This window comes from Dryas octopetala, chromosome 8 (assembly GCF_963921425.1).
Source record: "Dryas octopetala chromosome 8, drDryOcto1.1, whole genome shotgun sequence".
In the NCBI taxonomy this organism is placed as follows: Eukaryota; Viridiplantae; Streptophyta; class Magnoliopsida; order Rosales; family Rosaceae; genus Dryas; species Dryas octopetala.
Window position 1 is genome coordinate 2,106,254 of NC_141373.1, and position 13,234 is coordinate 2,119,487.

The following is a 13,234-nucleotide window of genomic DNA, read 5'->3' on the forward strand; positions in this document are numbered from 1 at the left end:
CACTTTAGAAAGTACAACAGTAAACTTTTATTAGAAAATGAGCTGAAAATGCTTTCCAAACTAACATTGCGGCAGTAATGACATGTTATTAACCTTAGTAATTGGAATATTTTACTATTGATGCACTATATTATATCCATATGAGTTTTAAGTTTAAAATTCCACACTGATATTTGAACAAATTTAAACCACCACATTTTCCTCTTGACTGTCACTAGCTAGCATAGGCTCAATGTAGTTTAAAATGAGGGAGGGCAGAGCTACCATTCTGTCCATTAACTCTGTAATACCCAGTATATTCTCCATAAAGGGTGTCCCTGTATATGGGGGGATTGTTCTCAGATAGAAGCTCCTTTATTGGTCCATATGGCTTGAGTTTTTTGTCACTATCACTAGGAACAAAAAAAGATGCAACTGATATCCGAGGCTTGACAAGCGGGGTAGCCAGTACTCTGTGCTCCACGCTCTTGAACTTGTTATTAGTAACAAGCTGTACATACAATACAAGCACATGAAAAGAAATTTTCAATACAAGCACTAAACAATTATCCTTTATGAATATTCTTTTTGTCAAATAATCTATCATAATGTATTTTCAAACTTATGATCTGAAATATTGGTGATTCTTATCTGAATGAATGGTTTGAGTAAATTATGTAAGAACAGTTCCTATACCTGCATAAAGTCACCAAGATTTGCTACAAAAGCTCCATCGACTGGAGGCACATCAACCCATTGGTTTTTATGGAGAACTTGGAGGCCCCCAATCTTGTCTTGCAGGACTAAGGTAAGAAAGGAGGGGTCTGAGTGTTTGATTGTGCCTAGAGTCAAATCAGGCTGTGGGCAAATTGGGTAGTAGTGGCACGACAAAGAGAAAGCTTTCAAGCACCCCATACGTGCTAGGTGATCCTTGCTAAGCCCTAATGCTTCCGATAGTAATTCGGATAGCATTCCCTGCAGTTCATTCAAGTTTTTTATGTACTCACTTATTTCACGTCTGCAACACAGAAATGATGAATTATTCAAGATTCAATTCATAATATGGAAACAAAGTATGCTTAGAGCTCAAGAAATTAAGTACCTGCAGACTTGAGGCAGTGCTTCAAAGTCCCATTGGTCACCTATGGCTCTGCATGATAAGGTGTCTCTCCAATCAGCAGCTGATTTTGATCGCACTTTCAGGTCCCCACTGCAATAATAGTTCACCTGCCGCCTAAAGTCACGGGAGTACATCTCCATCTTGGCCTCCTGGGGCTGCTCGTGAAATCTTCGAATACCTTGCAGCATCTCCTCCATGACAGCAATTGGAACTCCATGGTTAACTATCTGGAAGAAACCCCATGTTTCACATGCATCTTTAATGGCATTGACCATTTCTTCTCGCCCGTGATCACTCTCAAGACCTTTGAGATCGATAACTGGGATTTGAAGCTGAACCCCATTTTCTGGCGCAGAGTTCTTTAGACTCTCCGGTGGGTGGATGAAGATTCTGGGAATCTTGGTCACCCCGGTGTCTACGAGGCCTTTGACACCGATTTTTAGTTCATCAAATGCATACATTTCTTTTTCAGCCTTGTAATGATCCACATCTGCCATCTTAACTTGGTTTGCTTAAAGGGTTTTGCTATATATAGTTTGAGAGTGAGAAAACTGGGGACTTGCTGCCTTTATATGCAATGGAGGAGAGCAGGTTGCAGATACGCCAACAAGTGTGATATCATGCATGCTGCATTGCACATCAGATTATAATATCATCTATTCTCAATGCAGTTATATTAATTGGCGTTTTGTATCAAATTCAACGCAAATAATAGAGCATTATTGAATTGTGCCAATATCATGTTTGACCTCATAGACGTGCAAATTTCCAATATTAACGTCACATGTTAGACATTAATCTGTGAATCTGTGAATCAGGGAACGGGTCCAGTCCGGTGTTCTCCGTGTTTGACTAAGTCTAGGATAAGTGATAAGTGTAGGATAAGTGACTAAGTCTAGGATAAGTGATAAGTGTTTGCCTTATCCCTGTTCTTCCATGTTTTTAGCTAACCTTAGTTAATTGGTTTCCTGGCTGCCTCTGTATTTAAAACCTTCGTTCAATCAATGAATATCTGTGAGTTCATTTTACAACACTACAATACCTTTACATTACCTATATAAAATACTAAAAGCCTCATTATCATGTGTCTTCTTAAAAGCTTTTTATAACCATAGCCATGACCCATTGAATGGCCTTCCATTCTTGACCACTCCACTGGCAGATTGCAAATCCTTTCTGCTATAAAAAAATTAGTACCAGGATACTCATGGTTTTGCTTTTTGTTAACGACAATTATACCCTTTATCAAAAAAACTAACATGAGCAAAAATCTCTAAACAATTTTTTTTTTTTTTTGTTACAGAGGGTGGCCAAGAAGGGGGAGGGGGGATCGAAACCTGGGGAGGTGGGGGCAGCACAACTGCTTGGCCAACTGGCCTACCCCTAGTCGTCAAAATCTCTGAACAATTTAACTGTTCTTCAAGATTAAAATGTAATGGCATAGTTTGTTTTGGACAAAGGAATCACATGTGTTTAGGGATCATGTGTCTACTCTTAATTTGTCCTTAACAAGAAAAGATCAATTTTTGATTAAATAATAGAAACAACCATTGACTTTCATTACAAATTGAGAGTAAAATATTTTCCAAACTAACTACGTTTTATCTTGTTCTTTTGGACTCGTAATGCTCTCCCCCACGAAAGAAACTTAACAACTCAAGAGTCTTTTTTATTCTTATCTTTTTGAAATTTTTATTACTTTAATACTTCCGTTTATCATCAATAACTAATAATTTGATTTAGTCCAGACGAAAGCCCAACAGTAGACCCGAAAGTGTAGGCAGGCCTAGAAGCTGGGCCAAGTAACAAAAAATAAAGGAGGTCCATAAATCTTGGGCCAAAAACAATGGAGCCCAGTAAATTTGAATTAAGTATTTGGTTAGGGGCCGCGCGAACGCAGGCCCCCACTATCACAAATTATGACGTTGGTTCTCCCACTATGGGGAGACCATAGGCTAGCACCCCTCCTATGTGCAATGGAGGTCACTAGCCTAGGCCATGGGCCTCTTGGATCACCCAAAAACCCCGTCCAGGTAAGTATGTTTCAACGTTTTCGCTCCACTTCTTTTATACACCCCCTCACTCGCCCACTCTTTTCCAAACTTCCGATGTGGGACAACATCAATATACACTAAAAAAGTAAAACCCCAAAAGTCAAAACAATAACCACCCTTTAGCTACCTACAAGGCCATTCAATTGGGTTCTCATTTATGTTGTATCATCTACTCAAAAGTGTGACTGATATTTGGCTCCAAAATTATCACTTCATAGCAGCCACTTCAGCAATCTACAGTTTCTGGGTTCCCTGTTTATTTTGCCTTAGATTGGGTTGGTATGTTTTGTTCTGCTTAGATCTATGCAGCTACATTTTTGGTTCCAACATGTTGTTTGATCACCTTCTTTAGAATTGAGCACCAGATTGATTTGTATTTTCATTTTCAAGTGCTTGAAGTAATTTCATCATAGCTATAGAATTGGTCAAGAGAGATAATGTCCACGTTTGCATTCTTTTATATTCCTTTAGACATCTTTGGAGGTGACACATTAGTTGGGTTTCCACATGACCAGCACATTAGTTGGGGTTTCCACATTAGATGTAGAAACTAGAAAGGCCTCTTTCTAAGATTTTTTCGTATTATTCAAAGGGGATCCATCCAGTATACATTTATGTCAAAATATACATAAAGGATCAGAACAAAGGTCATGCAGTCAAACAAATTTTTGATAGTATTAGCTATAAGGGTCATGTCTGGTATGTTGTCAATTTGATTTTGATTTTTGTTATAGCACTCCAGGGCATTGGAGAAATTCACTTTATCTTTGGTAGTTCTCTTGGAGCCTATCTTCTGGTTTGTTTTCATGCTACCCTACAGATTTTAATTCAGATATTTTGCATATGGCACATTGAATGTGTATTGTATCAGATGCTGATATCTTTATCCTTGGTCTGCAGCTTCTGCAACAGATGATTGCCACTCCTATTTTATATGATTTCTACAATTATGACAAAGAGGAAAAAGAATTTACACATGGGATACAATCTTTTGAACCATCACCAATTGCTTTGTTTCTCATATGTAGCAGGCCTGCATTAAAAACTTGCAATGGACATATTTACCATACCATGTGGTCCAGAGTATACTTTAGCCACTCCCCCAGACCCACTCTACCCATAGATGTCAAGTCTCATTCATTCAGAGATATTGCATGCTCAGAGGCATTTCCTGTTAAGGCAGGAGTCCCCAGAGTTTAAGTCACCTAACCCTCCCAAATTAGGGATTTGGTGATTTCATTGTAAAAGCTAACTCCTATATTTTCACATACTCATTCACTTCTAAAACTGGTCTTACTTTCCCATCTTCCTTGTACTTACCAACATGTTACTACTGACTTGGCCGTCATAGGGTCCTTCAACACAGTCTCCTAATAAAAAAAACTATAGTAAAACATTGAATATGATGCCAAGTTATAAAGAAAAGAAACTGCATATATAATATCTCAAACTATACTCTACTAGCAAGAAGATAAAAGAATCAAATTGCACTTCAAACTTTAACCCGGAATACATGCCATCTTATGATCTGGCTTGTTCCAGACTGCCACCTCATCGATCTAATCATGAAAATCTACAAAGTGCTGAATTATTTTCTTATTTTGGGAAGTGGTGATCTAGAAAAACCAAACGTACTAACCCAAGAATTTCCTTTTCAGTCAAGCGGTGATATATAATGGCCAAACCAATCACAGGAAAAGACATTTTCTATTCAACCTAACACTATTGCCTTGTAAACATCTAAAAGATTATGATAGCATCGAAAAGGTCAAAACCGAGGATATCACTTTCTTGGCCTTTGCTTAACCTCAAACTTTCTTCCCACATTTTTAAAATCGTAGGCATCTCTGCTCTTTCAGTGAACACAAGCATCATAATTGTGCTGCTGTCCTGGGCCTCCTCCTCCCCTACTTTGTTAATTAATCTGAGATAAGAATAAGACACAAAACCTTTTCAGTGTTTTCACCAATTGAACACTCAAACTGCTAAAATGGAAGATGGGTCAGATTATTATGACAGAGCCAAGGAAGTGAAGGAGTTTGATGAAACAAAAGCAGGAGTTAAAGGGCTTGTTGACTCAGGTGTGACAAAGGTCCCAAGGTTCCTCATACACCCACATGCTGCAGAGAGCCTCTCAAATTCAAGCACAACCAATAACAACATACACTTTCAGGTGCCAATTATAAATCTTGAAGGGGTTGACCGTTGCCGGCGGGTTCAGATTGTCAAGGAAATTTGTGAGGCTTCAGAGACATGGGGTTTCTTTCAAATGGTTAATCATGGAGTTCCAGAGAGGGTTATAGACAATCTGTTGAAAGCAATTCGAGAGTTTCATGAGCTACCAAAGGAGATGAAGATGGACTGGTATTCCCGTGAGTCTAAGCCAAGAGTGAGGTATTACTGCAATGGAGATCTGTTGGTGTCAAAAACTGCAAATTGGAGGGATTCAATTGCATTTGATTTCCAGGATGGTCCAATTGACCCTGAGGCCTTTCCCTTGGTTTGCAGGTACTTCACCTTAAACAAGGCTATTTTGTTCAGTATCTGATATATGTTATATGTTATATTATCAAACTGTAAATATAGATCCAATCTCACCTTCGACTTAATCAATAGTTTAGATTGACAGTCGACAACATAACCATGTCAAGTTTCTCTCTACAAGCATACAATCATAACATGGGTTTGGTTTGATTCACAGGCAGGCAGTGCTGGAATACATGAAGCACTTGATCAACCTGAGAGAGGTGCTATCAGGTTTGTTATCAGAGGCCTTGGGGCTTAGCAGTGACTACCTGGCAGGCATAGAGTGCATGAAGACTGAAAATCTGGTGTGCCACTACTACCCAACATGTCCAGAACCAGAGCTGACCATGGGCACAACCAAGCATTCAGATCCATCTGCTTTAACTATTCTCTTGCAAGACAGTACTATAGGTGGCCTGGAAGTCCTCCATCAAGGTCACTGGGTTGAGGTTCCCCCAACTCATGGAGCACTGGTCGCCAATATTGGTGACCTTTTGCAGGTTATGTTCATGATCCTAATTCCTAAACAAGAGTGGAAGTATTGCTCTTGAAACTGAAGCACCTATCACATGCGTATACACTTTATCTATTGGTTTTTTCATTGTATACTAAATAATAAAAGAGATAGATATAATAAATATATACAAATCGTTTTATTGTATACCAAATAATAAAAGAGATAAATGCAATAAATATATACAACTGTTACATTAAAATTTCTATAAAAGGGTCAAACCTTGTCGCATGAGAGTTTATCACTTTGTGTTTAATTGCATCATGTTGATAATGTGCAGCTTATCACCAATGACAAGTTCAAAAGTGTGGAGCACAGAGTCCTGGCTAGAAGGGTGGGACCCAGGATATCAGCTGCATGTTTTTTCTATCCAAGTGCCTCACGCAGATTTAAACCATATGGGCCAATTAAGGAGGTTCTGTCCGACAACCAACAACCTATATACAGGGAAACTCATGTCGGAGAATATCTTTCCTATTACAGATCAAAGGGATTAGATGGTAACTCCGCCCTTCCTCATTTTAAATTAGCCTAATTTTAAGTATGGTTTACATCTAATTCCACTATAATCTCTATAATTATAAGGACTAAGTGGAATTTGACATAAACTATAAGTACCAGAAGTATAATTAAACCTTAAATTATGATGAACCCATATGCCCTAGTAAATCACTCTGTACTAAAGGCAATAATCTTAATAGTATTTTAGTGTTTATTTTTATGACAATTGAAAGGAACAAAATACATACCCTTTAAATTGAGATTTTATTACCCACTTTATTAGAAATATAATCCAAGATCTCTCCACCAATGGATTTATAAGTTCAAACATTGTAAAACAATTACGTATTAAGATATTCTATTTTTTATAAACTGGAAATAGACATGCATAAGATACTGCTCGAAATAACATTATTCCAAGTATCATCCTCCCAAACAAAACAGAGGGAAAAAACAAATGACCTTCACATTCTACAAAAGGGGGAAAAATTGCTCCACGTAAATGATGATTTCGTGATTTATACTTCCTATGGGCTTTTCTCTCCTTTCGTTTAATTAAGGGGATGTTCAACCACAAAAACAAAAACCATAAATTCCAATCACAGATCACAAATGACACAATCATTTACAAAAGTACCTACAGACACAGAAATCCAAGGGCCAAAGTCCAAACAAGCTACAACTGCTGCATAGGGTTCTTGGGCTGCAATATCTGAACAAGGGACCACAAGATATCCATTCTGTGTATGCTTCTGTTGTTCTGCCCCTGCAGAATAATTCAGAGTTCAATTTGAGTTCATGAACACCAAATGCAAGCATACTAGATAACATTCTGGTGTGGTGGAAATAAGCAAGCTTTTAGATTCTACTCAGTAAATGCTGTTTTTACAGATAAGTAGATAAACCAGTCCTTTATAAATGTCATTATGTTCTAAGCATCTTTTTCATATGGTCATGACATCTTGAGGTTCAGTAGTTCATTGGCATGGATTGTTTCGTTAGTGTGTCATGAATCTTACCTCAACCACAAAACATATCCATGTCTTGTCACCACGGGCTTCTGTTACACCTTTTAAGATTGTCAGACCCAAGCTCCTGATAGCTTCTGCTATCTCAAGGAAATGACTGCATTCTTCACACATCATCTGCATAGATCATCAGTAAAACTACTTGTAACACTGAGAACCAATAGACACAATCATGCATAATATTGCATTTTATAATTAAAGAAAAGAAACATTATTATTTAGAAGTATTATCCCTTCTTTCTGATTCTATTACATTTCATTCAACTACAAATGAAATCAATCACGAAGTCTACACATCTGATCATTTCATACCTCTACAACCATCTGCCCATTCTTGTTAAGATTCTCTACTATGATTGAACAAACTTTCAGATTGCCTCCCACCTCCACTGCCCAGCTTGATCCCCGTTCGTAATTAGAGGATCCTAGCATGCTTGTTTCCTTGTGACACAACTGTGAAATTAGCATTATGATTAATTAGAATAACATGTTAAGTCGATAAACATGCATGTTCTTGCTAATAAGTGGTTTGCAATTGTGAGCCCAAGTAGTCAACACCTACTTGAAATCTGGAAAGCATTTCCATACCAGAGGCAGAAAAAGAGTGTTATTAGTCACTGTCTGCTACAAAAACAGTGACCTTTTATAAATACAAGTCATCATATATATTAAACCTATGCAGATGCTTTTGCAAGGTGGATGCTTCAGAAGAGCATAGTCATGATTCAAACAGAAGTAATAACAAAAGAAAGGTAACTATAAAAAGATCACTTCAAAAATGAAGATTGAAAGTTGTCAACAGATCCGAGGCCATAATATACTTGACCAAAACATTTACCTTTGCATCAGCGCACTTATTAAGTTTGTCTGCATGCTTAGTGATGCTTTGTAGAAAGAGCATGTGCTTGATTGCGCGCTCCAGCAGTGAATCAATACTGCACTGCAGTTACCATGAAACTATTAGTACATATAGCATGAATAAGGCCTACAACTTTTACAAATCCAGAACCCAGACAACAGAGTTTGGAAAACCACCTTTGCTCCACTAGGTATTAGCTCTCGTAGTTCCTTGATACGATCTTGGATCAATTGTCTGTCCCTTGGCCTAGGTCTAGAGTTCTCACCAGGTCTAGCCCTCTTTTTGTTGTTTTTAGCTGGTCCAGAAGACCTCTCCAGCTGCTCACTACAAGCACTAGGACAAGGTGATGAAAACCATTTTGGAGATATCACCCCACATACCCCTGATGAGCTCAAGCATTGCTGTGTGTCCTCTCCTATAAGAGAGGGCTGATCAATTGAATAATTTTCTGAATCAATCGTATGTGTGTTGTGGCTAGAAGGCTCTGGATATTTTTCAGTCGTCAACAGAGACTGCATTGATTTACAGAATGATTTTTCACTTTTAACATGACTGCCACTGTGGCAAACATTAGCCACTACCGCTTCGAGAAGATGCTCTTGGCAAGAATCAGATGTCAACTTGCTAGTGTTCATCCCCTCAGGCATCTCAAGTGTAATTCCATCTCTATTCTTCTCTGCTACCCAATCAAAATAGTTACTCTTATTCAGAAAAACTGGTCCAAGTGCTTCATGCAGCTCACAGCCAGCAGGGAACGTCATAGATGTACTAGATGTGTCCATGTGACCTGATTCGGTTTGGAACTCCAAGTTTTCCAGGTCGTTCTGAAACTTAACATTTGAGGGTTCACTTACGTGCAACACCTCATTTTGGTAAGGATCTAAATTATCCAAATTAGCCCTATCAAGTGCAGCAGAGTCGAGAAACGTTGAAGATAATTCTGCAAAATCACATGAATTAACATTTTCTTTAACAGAATCATATGATAATGGATTGAAATTGTTCCTTGAAGCCATCCCAGTATCTTTGCAGCCACTACTCTCCCCCTTACACTTCCTGCTATCAACCAATTCCACACCTATTGGTTTGTGATGCTCTAAATTGAAGGTACTTGATTTTGGCTGATGTAGTTTGGCAATCTCAACACATCCTAAGTTGGATGACTCAAGTCCACCATGCTTATTGGCCAGTTCAACTGCCTTCTTCAGATTATTGCCAAGCAGTGGAAATATGCAAGAGCTATCACTGTCTTTCTCAAGATGTGGGGAATGGGCCAACCAAACATCTGAGCTTTCTCTGTTTGTGGCTTTATTTAAATTACACAGGCAATCAGGAATAACCCCTGAAGCCAAACTTTTTGGAGATATATTTGTCTGAGAAAAATAAGATACTCAAGTGTCAATGTCATAATTTATCTGTGTCACAAGAAGAAAAATCATAAAATGGGGGACCGGGGGGGGGGGGGGGAAGGAGGAGAGAGAGAGAGAGAGAGAGAGAGAGAGAGAGAGAGAGAGAGAGAGTTACCAAGCATACTGAACTGTTTATGCTAGACTGCATTTGATTAGGGATATGCCCTACTGGGGAATCTTGAAGAGCCCTAAAAACATCTCTGATATGAGATACCAGCTTCACATTTTCAATGACCTGCATCATACAAAACTATAGATGTTCATTCTGTAAGCACATAGGAAACCACACAAACACCAACTCATGCATGACTTTAAGCATTCATTATTCACCAAAAAGAAAGAACTTACTTTATTTAAAGAACCAAGCTGTACAACTCCATGCGGAACAACAGCTACAACTACAATGGTCTACAGGAAATGACAAAAAATTATATTTAATATGACATCCAGAACATCCAGTAGAAATCACAATCATAACAAAACAAATGTTTATATAAGAAAAATTGTTGTTAGTGAAAGTGTTCAAAAACCCAAAAGAGTTTGCATTCACCATCTAACCAGCCATCAATCTACCATCCCCATACAGGAAGACAATTTTAACCTATTTCTTACAAAGAGAACTTACAAGAAATGATAATTTATGGCCATTTTCATTCAGGTCCATGAACAGAGAAAAATAATTCTATGAGCAAAAAGGTGCCAAAATTAATAGACTAATAAAACAATATTGCAGGCAATCTCATAGTTATTCATCTTTTCTCATATTCTGAACATGCCTGGAAGAAACAGCAGTAATTAATAAGTGCATCACAAAAACAATACCCCCATCCATTCTTAATTTGCTACCAATTTATCTGTCTCGGCATTTTAGTATTTCATCAGTTATCACAACTTTAAGAAAATTAAACCTGAGAGAGAGAGAGAGAGAGAGAGAGAGAGAGAGCAGGCATACCCTAATGCCGGCTGAAAATTGACTTTGCCACCCATCACAGTACTGAAAAACACCCAAAACATAAAAGCTTGATAAGAATGAATGGAAAACCAAGTATATACTAGTACTGCAGAGCAGCAACTGTTTATAAGTATAAATATCTCACACTTTCAGAGTAAAAATCCATTAATCAGTACTATTGCTACATAACAAGAAACCATTTACCTCAAACGGTGAACAGTTATTCTTAACAAGATTATCAGCAAAAATCCACTGATGCGTCCCAGTAACCGCCACTTGTCCAACAATCCTGGAAAAATAATAATGACAATTTATGATATTTTTATTCATTTCTTTTTGTTTTTATAATATCAGCTACCGCCACTGAAAATAATAATGACAATTAGGATGATTTTGACCAAAAAAAAATTAGGATGATGGCATCAAGAAAGACTGAGGGTGAGCATAAGCTTAATACATAAACACTGAAAATTGTTCTTGAATTTACAATTCTTTTATCCAAACTTCAAGAATGGGATAATGGTAACTAGCAAGTGACAAGAGTTATTACCCTTCCCCCAGAGTATATATGTGATATGACATTTTTGCCACGGCTAGCCCAAGAGGATCATGTGAATAATGGCTATTGTGCAATTTATCCAATGTCTTATTGAAGCACCTATTCTCCGAAGAATCATGTTGCTCACAGTTGTCATAGTAAGCATCCTCCCAAGTTAGCACCCTGCATAATGCAACATACCCCATATCAAAACATTATGAAGGAGGACATGTTATTGTGTATAATTCAGTAAAAGGAACCACAAATCTACAGGCAAATGGAAATTTTCTTGGAACCACACATCTAAATCAGTTATTTACGGGCCGAAAGGAATAGCAGGATTCCAACTCTTAAAATTTATTCTGCAGACCAGATTTTTGGGAAAATATTATATGACTTGGGTACTAATTCTCCTGCTTCTAGATATTGTGTGCAGCTGTACTTTCTGTAATATTATAACCTGTTTTTGGCTTTGAATAAAATTTGCTTATTCTCAACCATCAAGAAAAAAGAATAAAGAGATTTTCTCAAAAACTATATAACACACTCACAAGCAACTAGAAGTGAAAGAATAGAAAAGCAAGAATAACAAAGCAAATAAAACCTCACATTCGAGCTCGATACTTGAGTTTCCAGAAAATGGCGTAGTTCCACTCCGTATTGAAGCAGAGGCTTCTCAGTATCTGGTGCAAGTCAGTAGTACCCATGTCCTCCTTCACCTCCCAAAGTCCAAAGCTTTTCCTAAACAGCCTCTAAACAACAGCACCAAACAAATAAAACCCCACAACGGCCTCCCCCCAAAATTTTAATTTTGGCACGAATTTCGTGCCCTAACTTCCTCTGTAGGAGCCTCTACCCGCCTGCTTTCTCCGTAACCCTGCTCGGCGCTTTATTGGCGGTCCTACCGCCGCTAACGGCAGACGATCCGTGCCCATCCCCTCACACACACACACAGATTACACAACCACAATACCAACAACTACTAATACCACACACACTTCCTCAACGACCTTCACAAACTCACAGCCACAAACCCTAGAAATATGGAACCAGAGGTTTCTGTACAGTTGGCTTCGTTACAGTCCCTGCATTCAGCCATGAACTTGTACGCGAACTTCAAAAAATCTATAAATAAAATAAAATTGAAGGAAATTAGACAACAATGAAAACTCTCCAACGGCTTCCAGTTGAAACTTGTACGGAACGCGATCGATTTAAACCTTAGCGTATATCCGACGACATGGATCTCTCAAAAAAGAATGGGAATTTATTTATTTTGTTTATTTTCTTCGAATTATTGGATAATTGTAGGGCTCTTTCAACAGCGAAAGGTTCAGATTGAAGAGAATAGAACGGTTCTGAAGCTTGTTAAGAGAGGATTTTAGCTTTGAAGCTTTTGGCTGAGAAGTAGAGCAAGTGTTGTGTAGCAAAATTCAAAGCTTTCAGCTACATTCGCTGCAATTTCTTAACCACAATGCAGCTTTTTCGCTACTTTTTTCAAGAGAGGTAAAAAGCACAGAGAGAAGCTTCAATGGCTTTTTTTCCTTGAGAGAGTGAAAAAGAAGGCGCTTTTGGTGCGAAGTCTCACCGGGTGTGTGAAAAAGAAGACTTGTTTAATATAGGAGTTTACCTTCGCACGCTGTTCATTTTAGCTTTTCTTAACCAAACGTGCACCATCGTTTCATATAGTGCGCTGGTTGATGCTACAGTGCGCATCCCTTGGTGACCACTGACCACTAATCACCTTTTGTGTT

At 38.2% G+C, this 13,234-nt stretch overlaps 3 protein-coding genes and 1 non-coding gene across 7 annotated transcripts; 1 reads left to right on the forward strand and 3 right to left on the reverse strand.

The window, feature by feature from the left end:
* Window positions 1–10: 10 nt before the first annotated feature.
* LOC147275875 (1-aminocyclopropane-1-carboxylate oxidase homolog 1-like) lies at window positions 11–1,619 on the reverse strand. Its single transcript, XM_086252861.1, has 3 exons — window positions 1,082–1,619; window positions 676–997; window positions 11–490 (listed from the first exon to the last, which is right to left on the reverse strand). The coding sequence occupies exons 1-3, from the start codon at window positions 1,594–1,596 to the stop codon at window positions 230–232; spliced, it is 1,098 nt and encodes a 365-aa protein (XP_086108987.1). The 5' UTR covers window positions 1,597–1,619; the 3' UTR covers window positions 11–229.
* A 1,359-nt stretch (window positions 1,620–2,978) lies between these two features.
* On the reverse strand, window positions 2,979–3,140 carry LOC147275876 (U1 spliceosomal RNA). The gene has a single exon (XR_015124132.1). It is a non-coding gene; the product is annotated as a U1 spliceosomal RNA (small nuclear RNA).
* A 2,003-nt stretch (window positions 3,141–5,143) lies between these two features.
* LOC147275877 (1-aminocyclopropane-1-carboxylate oxidase homolog 1-like) lies at window positions 5,144–6,728 on the forward strand. The gene is made up of 3 exons (XM_086252862.1): window positions 5,144–5,661; window positions 5,855–6,179; window positions 6,474–6,728. The coding sequence occupies exons 1-3, from the start codon at window positions 5,144–5,146 to the stop codon at window positions 6,726–6,728; spliced, it is 1,098 nt and encodes a 365-aa protein (XP_086108988.1).
* A 363-nt stretch (window positions 6,729–7,091) lies between these two features.
* CPUorf7 (transcription factor bHLH155-like protein) lies at window positions 7,092–13,074 on the reverse strand. 4 transcript variants are annotated; one of them, XM_086252855.1, is made up of 12 exons: window positions 12,701–13,074; window positions 12,090–12,605; window positions 11,493–11,663; window positions 11,147–11,231; window positions 10,943–10,984; window positions 10,339–10,398; window positions 10,106–10,240; window positions 8,758–9,954; window positions 8,561–8,662; window positions 8,035–8,175; window positions 7,714–7,839; window positions 7,092–7,460 (listed from the first exon to the last, which is right to left on the reverse strand). In XM_086252855.1, the coding sequence occupies exons 2-12, from the start codon at window positions 12,185–12,187 to the stop codon at window positions 7,371–7,373; spliced, it is 2,247 nt and encodes a 748-aa protein (XP_086108981.1). In that variant the 5' UTR covers window positions 12,188–12,605; window positions 12,701–13,074; the 3' UTR covers window positions 7,092–7,370. The 4 variants fall into 4 exon arrangements, 3 of the variants coding, with proteins under 3 accessions (XP_086108981.1, XP_086108980.1, XP_086108982.1); XM_086252854.1 differs by having other exon boundaries at window positions 12,090–13,074; XM_086252856.1 differs by having other exon boundaries at window positions 10,106–10,225; window positions 12,090–13,073.
* Between the last annotated feature and the right edge of the window lie 160 nt (window positions 13,075–13,234).

Excerpts from the sequence above, each read along its gene's own strand:
- LOC147275875 (XM_086252861.1), bottom strand. The coding sequence starts at position 1,596 with ATGGCAGATGTGGATCATTACAAGGCTGAAAAAGAAATGTATGCATTT. Across the intron at positions 998-1,081 it reads GCACTGCCTCAAGTCTGCAG|ACGTGAAATAAGTGAGTACA; the intron begins GTACTTAATTTC and ends TCTGTGTTGCAG. Across the intron at positions 491-675 it reads ATCTTGGTGACTTTATGCAG|CTTGTTACTAATAACAAGTT; the intron begins GTATAGGAACTG and ends TTGTATGTACAG.
- LOC147275877 (XM_086252862.1), top strand. The coding sequence starts at position 5,144 with ATGGAAGATGGGTCAGATTATTATGACAGAGCCAAGGAAGTGAAGGAG. Across the intron at positions 5,662-5,854 it reads GCCTTTCCCTTGGTTTGCAG|GCAGGCAGTGCTGGAATACA; the intron begins GTACTTCACCTT and ends TTTGATTCACAG. Across the intron at positions 6,180-6,473 it reads ATATTGGTGACCTTTTGCAG|CTTATCACCAATGACAAGTT; the intron begins GTTATGTTCATG and ends GATAATGTGCAG.
- CPUorf7 (XM_086252855.1), bottom strand. The coding sequence starts at position 12,187 with ATGGGTACTACTGACTTGCACCAGATACTGAGAAGCCTCTGCTTCAAT. Across the intron at positions 10,985-11,146 it reads ATAACTGTTCACCGTTTGAG|TACTGTGATGGGTGGCAAAG; the intron begins GTAAATGGTTTC and ends GGTGTTTTTCAG. Across the intron at positions 10,241-10,338 it reads AGCTTGGTTCTTTAAATAAA|TTTTGTATGATGCAGGTCAT; the intron begins GTAAGTTCTTTC and ends GAACATCTATAG.